The 12,327-nt window shown below is 35.9% G+C and overlaps 1 protein-coding gene across 7 annotated transcripts in view; it reads left to right on the plus strand.

Moving 5' to 3' along the window:
* The window catches only part of Gabra2 (gamma-aminobutyric acid type A receptor subunit alpha2), a 136,023-nt gene that overhangs the window by 115,756 nt on the left and 7,940 nt on the right, over positions 1-12,327 (plus strand). For 6 of the 7 annotated variants that reach the window (XM_045130088.1, XM_045130091.1, XM_045130090.1 and 3 more), the window contains one exon: positions 4,146-4,348. In XM_045130088.1, the coding sequence (XP_044986023.1) occupies positions 4,146-4,348 (203 nt within the window). Of the gene's footprint in view, positions 1-4,145; positions 4,349-9,039; positions 9,220-12,327 lie in introns of all 7 variants that reach the window. The other variant, XM_045130092.1, reaches the window with a different exon arrangement.

The following is a 12,327-nucleotide window of genomic DNA, read 5'->3' on the forward strand; positions in this document are numbered from 1 at the left end:
TATATGTTATTAACTTATTCGGTCTCAATAGCAGCACTATTAGAGAGCACTATTTTCATTACCACTACAAGGAGGATGAAGCTGGTTAAAAAATAAGGCTGTGAAGTTCCACAGGGTCATAAGATTACAACATAGGTGTCTGGCAGCTATGCCCATGGGGCCCATCTCTGGGGTGAAACCACACCTACTGATTTGCCTTATTTTTTCTGCAGTGCACTTTCGCCCAATGCTCAGGGCACTTGCTTAGATATTAGGAATGACATAACATTTAACCTTGTAAGGATCATGACATATAATACTATGAAATAAGGAGTTACATAAAGGGAAACGAGGATATAAAAAAGATGTAGGTTAGATATGCTCTGTGTCAGAAAAGTAATTCCATATATTTCATATATATGCACAGACTTTTAGTGCTTAGTGCACTGTAAGGCACTTATCTTTTTGGAAGAAAGGACAAGCTTTGTTGAAAAGAAGTAACTTGGAGAGGAACACAAGGGGAAGGGAGAAGAAGCAGTCCAAAGGAAGCATTTGTTTGTAGAGTGCCCTGTGAGGGTTAGCAAGATGCCACTGTTGGAAAGTGCTGGGCAGTTCATAATCTTTCTAGAAGAGTGTGTGTGACCACTTTAATGCTCTCAGCTATTTCTAGTTACAATGAAACCCTTATAATATGTTAAACAGAAAAACCTGGCACATGAAAACCATATCCTCTTAGTGAAAGACTAGAGTGATGGAGGGAGGGAAGGAAGAAGGCACTTACAAAGTTAGGATGTTTCTGTCAAACTTCCGAACCCTTTCCAAAAGAAAGAAAGGAAGATATGGGAAAGATCTGAGTATACATTAAACTACAAATATAGACTTTGAAACAGAATTTAGTTTATTTTAAAGTTTAATTTTAAAAAAAGATATATGAATTTTATTTTATTTTACTCCATATTCTCTTGCTATCATATGACTACTAATATTTAGTAACAAAGTAAAATTATATATATATATATACATATATACATATATACATATATATATATACATATATATATATATATATATATATATATATATATATATATATATTCCTCCTTGAGAAAACCTGACCCTACCACTCATTGCCTAGCATCAGTAGCTCTCTGGATTTATGGCGCAAGAAACTATATATATATATATAGTTTGTTTTAAGATTTATTTTATTTATTTCTGAGTGATAGAGAAAGAGGGAGAGAGAGGGAGAGAATGGGCACAGCAGGGATTCCAGCCTTTGCAGACACATGTGCCACCTTGTGCATCTGGTTTACGTGGGTACTGGGAAATGGAGCCTTGAACCAGGGTCCTTAGGCTTCACAGGCAAGCACTTAACTACTAAGCCATCTCTCTAGCCCTGTTTTTTTTTTTTTTTTTTTTTTTTTTTTTTTTTTGAGGTAGGGTCTCAGTCTAGGTCAGGCTGATCTGGAATTCACTATGTTGTCTCAGGGTGGCCTTGAACTCAGAGCTATCCTCCTACCTCTGTTTCCGGAGTTCTGGGATTAAAGGCATGTGCCACCATGTCTGGCTAATAAATTTAACAAATGGCCTAAATAAATCCTTATCTGATATTACAGTATATGTAAGTGATTAAATTCATCAACTACATAATATATTGACAGAATGTGCATAATAAAAATTTCATCTAATTATAAGAAGTTGGTTAAGATTCAGAGTCACAGATAAGTTGAAAACAGCATTGGGGAAAAGTATAGCAAATGAATAACCTAAAAATTCTGTTTAATAAATTTAAAAATAAGCACAATCCGAACTCAAAGCATGAAGGAGAAAAATAATAATAATTAAAAATATAAAAGGGGCAGAAAATAGAGAAGAGCAGAAAAGTCACTAGAAAGCCACATTGTTTTTTTTTTTTAAATCAACAAATATTACTATATTTTAAGCTGGAAAAAAAATCAAGGATAAAATACAGAAGGCTCAGATACTTAAAATAATAAAAATTAACTGGAAATATTGCTACTGACATTATAAGTCAGAATACTCATAATAACTATGCCCTACCTTTAAGAGCAGACGGCAGAATGTTTATGATAGCAGGGCTGCCCCAATAATCTGCAGACTCAATTCACTATCAGCAGAGTTTCATTTTGCATTCAAACAACACTATTTTTTCCCTGACCCCGATAGACTTTATGGCCATCTGACGACGCTAACTTCAACTTCAGAAGTCCCCAGTCACAAGCCCCATATACCTCAAAAATCCAAAGTATTATCTGAGACTCACAGCAGTTTTTTTTTTTTTTTTTCTATTTTAAGGGTAGACTACAAGATTTATTTTAAGGAGCATTGAAATAAGAGAGAAAGCAATGCAGGAAGGCTCCCAATCCAAAAACATCCTCTCCCTTACAAGCATTCTTGGGAAGGTGGGGAGGAGAACAGGAAGGTTTCCTTCACATAGAAAAAAAAAAATAAAAGGTGTCTCTCTGGAAAGAGGTTGTGGGGAAGGGAAGCGAAGAGTTGTAGAAGTGTTTCAGGTACCTTTGTGTCAATCAGACATCCAATTAGAATGAACCTCATCATAGGGAGCCAGGAGTGTATGGAGGGACATGATTGGCAGGTGGGCCCAGAGGAGCACCCAAAGGGGCTAAGCCCACAAAATTGAGAAAGAAATGCAAAGCGCTTCTTAAGGCAGTTGCTTAGCTGAGCCCTGTAAGATCAAAACACAAAGGTAGGTACTCACAACATGTAAAGCCACAAAATAAGCGCAGCCATTCTAAATGGAAGGAAAGGGGCATGAAAAGGAAAGAATGAAAAAATAAAAACAAAAAGACCAAAACCCATCAGGTCGAACATCAAATCCTGGGACTCTTAAATCTGGTCTCCGGGAGCTCAGCGTAAAAAAAAATCATCTAAACCCCAAGAGGATTGAGTAATACACGTAGTCTCTTTCTGCCTTTCCGAGCTTTCAGTTTTTCTTTGTAGATGTCCTATTTTCCTGGCATCTCCAACATCCTGGGGTCTTTATTACAACCTGAATTTCATCTTTACAGCCCCATGCAATGGAATCTCAGTGACTCCTTGAGGAAACCTGACCCTACCACTCATTGCCTAGCGTCAGTAGCTCTCTGGATTTATGGCGCAAGAAGCCGTGACACCTTTCACCTTGTGTTCTCCATGCTTCCTTAGTCACCTTTTCCCTTACTTGTTGAGACGGGGTCTCTCAGTTGAGCTCAGATCACATCAATGCAGGTAGTCTATCTAGTGGGCTTTCCTTTGAAGACGGAAGCCTGGGTGACAGCCGGTGCTCACCTGACTGGCATCTTGGGTTCTATACTCATGCTTGGAAGCAAGTTCTTTGTCATTCGTGCAATTTCTCCAGCCATTGTGTTCCTGGCATGCTCTGAAAGATGTCAGGGAAATGATTTTCTCACGATTCCAAGCAACTCAGCATTGAGGTCATGCTCACATTGCCATACTTTGATGAATTTTTTTTTTTGTCTATTTATTTATTCATGAGAGAGAGGGAGAGGGAGAAAAAGAAGGAGAGAGAGAGAGAGAGAGAGAGCATGGCAGGGCCTCCAGCCACTGCAAAGGAACTCCAGACACATGCACTGCCTTGTGGACCTGGCTTACTTGGGCACTGGGGAACTGAAGCTTGGTCCTTAGGTTTCACAGGCAAGTACCTTAAACACTAAGCCATCTCTCCAGCACTTGGGAGGTTTTCTTAATCATGGATCCAGTGTGATCATTGGTTTTGATGGTTAGTCTGTTTCTTAGTATGATTCAAATACATGGACATTTAACATGAAGCATACAGAAGACTTTTAAAATTAATGTTCATTAGCAGTGGGTCAATTTATAGCATCTCTTTTTCTCATACATAATTCTTAAGTAACATCAACCTTTTAACCTCAACTGTACTTAGAAAGATTAAGACATCATTAATATACAACGAAAATGAACCAGTGAAGACACTTTCAGAGTCATTACTTCAAGAAATATAATAATTGTCTAAGATAACTTTTCAATATTTTCTAACATTTTTGTACTGGGTAAGAATGGAAGTGAAAGTAAATTTGGCGGAAAGCTAAAAAGAAGCTGATTAGTTCTGATAATGTTTTGCTAGTGTCTATTGACATAGCTGGTTTCTGTCTTTTCTTTTTCAGGTGTAACAACAGTTCTAACCATGACCACCCTAAGCATCAGTGCTCGGAATTCTCTCCCCAAGGTGGCTTATGCCACAGCCATGGACTGGTTCATCGCTGTTTGCTATGCGTTCGTGTTCTCTGCCCTAATTGAGTTCGCGACTGTTAATTACTTCACCAAGAGAGGATGGGCTTGGGATGGGAAGAGTGTAGTAAATGACAAGGTAAGTGGGATCCCCCTTCTCATCTTAATTAAAGGAGTTCCTTTTCACCCTCAGCTCACAGTAGACACATACCTTAAATTTTGACATTAAGAAATTTCACATGTAAATGAGAACATATAGATATTAATTTGTAAAAGCATTTTCTTGCCTGAAATCCTTTAGAGGTGCTTATAGAAGTGGTGTCCCCGCATCTTGCAGCTTTGTGTGCCAGACACTTAAGTTTTAAACATGCACCTACCTCTCTCCTCTTGACAACATTTGTATAAATAGGATCTCTTGATTCTCATTTTCTCCCTAGGGAAACATTTCAAGTGTAGCAAAACCATTTAGTTGCCATTGATCACATGACTAGTTAGTAACTATAGTTTAAACCAGGTTGGTTTGAACAGTCAGATCATAACCTTAAACTACTACACTACATAACTGAACTTGTATAGACATAGTGGATATTCACCGCTGCTAGAAAATTCCTAGAACTGTCAATGAGTGGAGTCCTATCCACCCATCCATGCGTACCTTGGTTGAGAAACGCAGGTAGCATGTTTATCTTTCCCATAAGGTAGGGGATAAATATGTAGGTGCCAGGATATCTGAGAATTAAATATTGCTCATGTGAGCTAACTTGGGAAACTTGACTAACTTATTTAAGTTTATGGACACATATTATTTATGTGCCCAAGTATTGAATCTGTTGGAAATTTATTGAGAGAATAACTACTTTTTTTTTCTGATTTTATAAAAGGCCACTTGCCTTAGTATGAGTCTTTGGGTATATTATAATGAGGTTTAAAATATTTAAGGATTAGTAGAAACTGAGATTTGTAAAATTTATTTGAACACTATATTGGCATGTTTTTCACTGATTTTTAGAACAACATCTTTATTGATATTTGTTTTCTTCAATTATTTGAGAATATGTATATTTAATTTCTGTAAGCATGCTTCAGTTTAGCTTCATCTAAAACTCTTTATTTTCTTAATTCCATAAACTGAGGACTACAGAGTTTCAGCTTATGTCATTTTTATAAGCTGTGCTTTTCCTACAGATAGAAATCATGATTAAATATTAAAAGCAACGTGACCAATTTTCTATGCTTAGCTTTAGGACATTTCAGCATCCCCATTACATTTATTGTTGATTCATATTTTAATTTCCCATTACTGCCTTTTATTTTGTCTGTATAATATTACTTCTTTTTAGCAATTCTGTTTATGCATGTATTTTCATAGTAATATTTTAAGGTAAAATATTAGTATTCCCTTTGTAACTATGTCAAGAATGATAACATAAATGTTTCATGTTAAAAGTGCTCATACAAAATTTTGTTGATATACAGTTTTCCAGGTTAGGCGATAATTGTCATTGAGATTTGTCCTGCCATATTTATGTCTTTTTTTTTCTACACTTCAACTGAAAATAAAAGTAATTGTAGAGTACAGGATCAAATAATCTAACTGTAAAGTTCAATAAGTGTCTTTATGTAAATTATCTATTTATGAAATCCCAGGCATTTTTTTTATTTAATTGCAAGGAATGAGAGAGAGAGCGAGTGCACAATGGGCACATCAGTGCCTCTAGCCACTGCAGACAAATTCCAGAGGCATGCACCACTTTGTGCATCTGGGTTACGTGGGTACTAGGGAATTGAACCTGGAGTCGTCAGGCTCTGGAAGCAAGCGCCTTACCACTAAGCATATCTTGAGCCCCAACAACCCCTAGTTTATCTGGAATGTTCTTTCACTAGTGATGTTTCTCTAACCTAAAACACATTCTGCCAGTGAAACTCTTGATACCTTTCCTTGTGTTTCTTTTTCAAACTTACACCATCTGATGTTATTTTCCTGATTTATTTATTTTAAGTATCTTGTTGGCTTGTTGCTTAAAAAGATGCTGAATTCATTTACCATTGGAAACCAAACCGGACTCTGTCCTGATCCTACATCTCTGTTTCCTAGATTCTAGTTGCCTTTCTTCAGTCATACATTTTAAAAGAATTACTTCTTCCATCATTTTCCCCTGGCAGTTCACATTTTAGTCTAGTGTAATCTGAAATTCTTTCTCTTTTCAGTCTCACATCTGAAGGCCACCTATTTTAAGACTGAATATTATTTGCCACTTTTTCAGGGGATTCTCATTGAACCTCTCTGCCATTTTCTATTGCTCCAGGAACTTACATTAGGCAAATGTTTCCATTTTTGGTTTGTTCCTTTGTTTGTGTTTTTCCCACTAAGGAAAGCCTTATAATTTCTGCATCTTTCCCTCAAACCTTGGAAGCTGTCACAATTCATTCTATGTCTGAGATTATTGTCAGAGGTCAGAGTGGAGCCAGCTTCTCTAGCAGATGATCCTTTCATCCCCAAAGTAGTTGTTTCAGCTTTTTTTTTTTTTTTGTATGCTTTTGTTTGCTTCTTTCTTGCTATTTAGAGTGTGGTTCTCCATTTCAAGGCTCTAATGGCAATAGTTACAGGAATATCTACAACATTGAACTCACTATGAACCAAATTATTGTCTCCATCCATATTAACCTGCTCATTATGAGCACAAGTATCAGTTTTTGACAAAAATTCAGGTCACTTCTCCTCATATATGTATGTATATACATTCTTAGTTTTGCATAAAACTTCTTATCAAATGTATTAATTGAATATTTGCCCTTAAATTCTACCAATCAGGGTAATGATATCGTTTGCTTTAGTAAATCATTTACATCTAGCAGGTTCCACAGTGCTCTCTCTATCTATATCTATATCTACCTATCTATTTATCTATCTATATTCAGCATTAATTCCGTGAATTATTGAGGAATTACTAAATCAAAACATGCATCAATTTCCCTTACATTACTGTCCAGGATCAGTATTTATAACTGCAACCCACATATGTCTTTTAATTTCTAGGATCATATCCACTTTGTCCCCTTATTATGTTCACCTCACTTTAACATTGTCAGCTCTGCATGTCTTGGAAGTGACAGGATTAAGGATATAACAGCTAGATAGCAAAATGCAACTTTAATTTTACATGTTCCCTATGCCTCAGCAATTAATTCCTCAGGGTAGGTGATAAGCTCACATTGCAGCCAGTTGTAATTGTTTTTCTACATTTTAACATCATATCTCGCCTATGATCTTTCATGCAAGGCTTCCATGTCTCCAGCTGCCGGCTTGTTTCTGCTTCTCATCTCTAATTATGTTTTCCTTTAATCCACTCCATAACTGCAGTCATCCTGAAATATGAAGCAGATCATTTTTTCCAGTTATGATAACAAGCTCCAAATATATAGAAGGTTTTCATATGCATGATGCATGAAAAGAAAGATTTCTTAATACATATTATGTGCTTTGTTTCTACATAACTGAGAATATCTCTAACTTATATAGGATAACTAAAATTACTTGGTTACTTCCAACACATGTAATATATTGAATCCAAGATAGAAGATATCCAATGTCTATGCTCATATTTTTCCTCTAATATTTATGAATCATAATAATTTTCCCACAAATAATATGCCTCTGTAATAGTTGATGACATAGTACTTCTTGTAATGATATCATCTTTCCTTCCTTAACTTAAAACTTCTACATGTTGCCTAAACTTTATCTCATGAAACTTCAGCTTTTGAAAACTAGCATAACTGACCCATACTTATCCGTGTTTCCATAGAATTTGACATAAATTTTATGTGTCTTATTTATCAAATTGTCTCATCATTAAATCTGATTTTACCAGTAGGTTTCAAAATCTGATAAAAAATATTTCATATTACCAGTCATTGTGTCTACTGTGCCTGTGAACAGCATCTGGCCCATAGCTTGTTTTAGTTAAGTTATAGAAAGTCAGTAGCTTTGTTGTCCTGAGATTATTTTCATTTCTATTTCTGAATAGTAAGTCTAAAGTGGCTAAGATATTCATAAAATATATTTTTAAAATATTTTATTTTAATTTTTTATTTATTTGACAGAGAAAGAGGGAGAGAGAGGCAGAGAGGATGGGGGTGCCAGGACCTCCAGCTACTGCAAAGGAACTCTAGATGCGTACGCCCCCTTGTGCATATGGCTAACATGGGTCCTGGGAAATTGAACTTGGGTCCTTTGGCTTTGCAGGCAAATGCCTTAACTGATAAGCCATCCCTCCAGCCCTCATAAAATATTTTTTGTTAATAAATTACTTAACACACAGACAGAACAGCAAAGTATCCCAATTTATGGAATAGGTCATTGTTTTGTTAGTCACTATTTAATTCATTGAAACCATCACATATTTCAAGTGTATTTATTTATTTATTTGCATTTCAATATCATGTCTGTTTCAGAAGTCATTTAACAAGGAATGTATTCACTTAAATTATATTAAATAAAACCAAACTAGAAAATCTGGAACAAAGAACAAACAGACAAAAACCTTATAGTCTCAAATATGTCCTTTTGGCCAGCATTCTGGCTATATTTCCACAGTTATAGTCATTGAACTTAAGTTAAAAACTTTTTTTCTGACAAAAGTAGCATATGGGGTTGAGGGAGCTATTTTTCTTTAATTACAAACATGGAAAAATATATTTTCTCTAAGGGAAGCTTTATCTTATACTGAAATTGCTTTTATCAGAGGGTAGGCTGGGAACTATAGCAAGTGATATCAAGTTTATTTGCAACAAATGCAGTGATGAATTTCATATTGATGTTTCTTGTAGTCCCCTTCAATAAAAGCTGAAGGCATAATACTAACATACCACACAGTGAAGGCTATTCCTCAAGGAGCTAAACTAATATGGTCCAAGTATATAGCTTTCTCATGGTCCACTTTAATCCAAGCCAAGACTTTAGAGTACTTAGAGAAGTGGATGGACTGTTTAACCTTCAAACCCTGTTCTGTAAGTATCATTTTTCTCAGTCAGGATGGCAAGTCAGTTAATTGTACCATTATCTGGCCAGAAATCATGTTGCTGTTTTATAGGTACTGGGCTTCCCAGCACTTGCAATAACTGTAAAAAGGCAACATGGTAAGATAGAAAGAGCATAAATTTGGTTTGCACACCTGAGTTTTTCTCCAAGTCATGTTACAGTATTTGATATGAAATCCTCAAATCTTTACTGTATGGGCCAGTTTCTGAAAGGCTGTAATTGTTATTTTCATTTATTTAAGATGAGATGTCCCTATTTTGCTAACATAATATTTTGTTCACCATTTAAAGCAAGCTATGTATGGTTTGGCCCAATGATATTTTGACTTCTGTAATTAGGAGTCTTCCAGACTTGACATTTTAAATGTATGTTCACAGTCTTTAATAATGCAATAAATTCAGAATACTCCAAATCTTAGATCATTTACAGCCATCCCTGCTCCTACATTACTTTTACTTGTCTCAGTGACAAGTAAACCAGCTTCCATGGCATTGATTTAAGGCTGAGCGTGTTTGATTAATTCCTTTTCTTCCACATCTCTACAGAATGAGACTGTGGATTTTAGCAAAAGTACAGACTAGAATGGTGGAATATGCTATTTAATTCTGTCCCAATAAAATCAAGAAAGTACTTATTCTATACTGTAAAATATATTCTCTCATGTTATTTTTATTAATTTTAGCCATGTTTTATTTTAGGATCTTTCTATCATTTTGAAAATTTTATGACCTTTCTTTATGTCAAGAGCTGTGCTAGGCCCTCTGCAGGACACAGTCTGTTCCTTGAAGAAGTTCACAATGAAGTGAGAGGAAAATATACAGGCATGTGCTATTGCTGTTATAGAGTCTAGTCCCACTCTGTTGTAGAAAACATGGGAGGGGCTATTAGTACAATCAGTAGAAAGTGATATGTATTATGTGTGACTCAGCAGTGAACATAACAATGGTAAATGGTGAAAGGTCAAGTACATCTGACTTCAGTAAGAATGTGAGGTTCATCACAGGTTCCTTACTGAATCTTGGCACTGTTCAGAGGGCAGGTGCTACAGGTGAATAAATAGATTTTTGCAGGAGGTGAAAGAGTATTTAAGCTGAGTTGCCTTAAAGATAGGTACTGGTTTAATTACCTGAGGGACATGTAGGTGTTAAAGTAAGCATTGTGGTTCACTATTATGGGGAGAGGATATTTTGTCATTCATTTGTGTGTAGGTACCATGGATTTCATACAGTTAGTGGAATATAGTCCTGTAATGTTGATGTCACTTTCTGAATCTATTCATAACTTTTTTTTTTTTAAATTTATTTATTTATTTGAGAGCGACAGACACAGAGAGAAAGACAGATATAGGGAGAGAGAGAGAATGGGCGCGCCAGGGCTTCCAGCCTCTGCAAACGAACTCCAGACGCGTGCGCCCCCTTGTGCATCTGGCTAACGTGGGACCTGGGGAACCGAGCCTCGAACCGGGGTTCTTAGGCTTCACAGGCAAGCGCTTAACCGCTAAGCCATCTCTCCAGCCCATCCATTCATAACTTTTAATGTTACTTTAGAAAATGTTCACTTCAGAAATCCAGACTGCACCTGTATTTTTCTTGCTAAAGCTGAGCAAGTGAAAGTAAGTTGCCTATGTGAGTGCCTTAAAACAGAAATACAGCATCAGTTTCAGTAGAACTAAAGGGAATTGGCTCGTAAGGCCTATTGCAACTTTTCTGGGTCTCAAAGAAGTGAAATTATAAAGAGTCATCTAAGATATCTTCGAGGGAATGCATATACATTCAAATAATTAACCCAATACATTGAGTTTCATTGCATGCTTTTTGGCCAAGAGCTTGTGTGAATATCAAGGTTAACCTCTAAATCAAATAAAATTATTTGGGAAGATCAGTGTCATGAGAATTGTGTTGGTGGTTTGGCATAATCAAGGCTTGCCTGATAATCAAGGATAACCTCATGACAAAATTTCTCTAATATCGTACTCTTTATTAGTAGCCAATGCTGGGCAGAATCAGGTGATATCATCTGGTAGTGATTTAAAAGAAGAATGCCCTTGGGTATTATTACCACTAGCAAATTGATGCATGAAGAACAATGATGGCTACATTATGAGGAATTCATCTTTGTACTCTATAAAATCTCAGAATTATTCTGTATACACATTTAATTTTTAATAAAGGAACAGTTTTTTAACCTAAGATTTGTGGTGGTTACACAATTTTGTAAGATTCTGAGCCAGGAAAGCATTATTGTACTGTGACAAAGTTTTGAGGAGATGCCCCACCATGTGGAGGGCACTCTGCCTTTTATTTAGTGACTCATAAGAAGTTACAGGTGCCAACATTAGGTTCTGAAGAAAATAGGATATAGCTCTTACACTTCCCTTTATGACTGATTCTGAAAATGGCAATATTTTAAGTTCCAAGAGGATATTTTTGAGGTCAAGGTCATTACCTTGTTTAATGTTTAACCTCCTCTGTAATGCATATTTATTTTAAATTATTGAAGCCATATTTTCAATAAATAAAGAAAAACAAAATGCATTTAAAATATTTTATTTTTATTTGAGCAAGAGAAAAACAATTAAAGAGAGAAGAGTCAGATAAATAGAGAATAGGTGTGCCAGGGCCTGCAGCTACTGCAAAGAACTCTAGACACATGCACCACCTTGTGCATCAGTCTTATATGGTTCCTGAAGAATTAAACCTAGGTACTTTGGCTTTTCAGGCAAGTGCCTTGACCACTGAAACATCTCTCCAGCCCAATATGGATTTATTTTTACAGTGAAGTCAATGAAAGTTCTAAGTACATATATGGGAAATTAGTTTAACAGCTTTTTAAAGAGCCTGGTATGTTACCATGATATAAACAACCAACAAAACACTCATGTGCATGCATGTGTGACATTTCACTAGTACCTGCCAGGGTGCTCTTTTTGTTATGTATCACTGCTGTCCATTTGGATGGGTCATGATACCTGCTTTGATTGACTATTTGCTGTTTTATACTTTTAATATTTTAGCATTATCTCTGTATACATAAGCAAGTTATGCAGATTCCACTCTGATATAGGAGGGTTATTAATA

This window comes from Jaculus jaculus, chromosome 11 (genome assembly GCF_020740685.1).
Source record: "Jaculus jaculus isolate mJacJac1 chromosome 11, mJacJac1.mat.Y.cur, whole genome shotgun sequence".
In the NCBI taxonomy this organism is placed as follows: Eukaryota; Metazoa; Chordata; class Mammalia; order Rodentia; family Dipodidae; genus Jaculus; species Jaculus jaculus.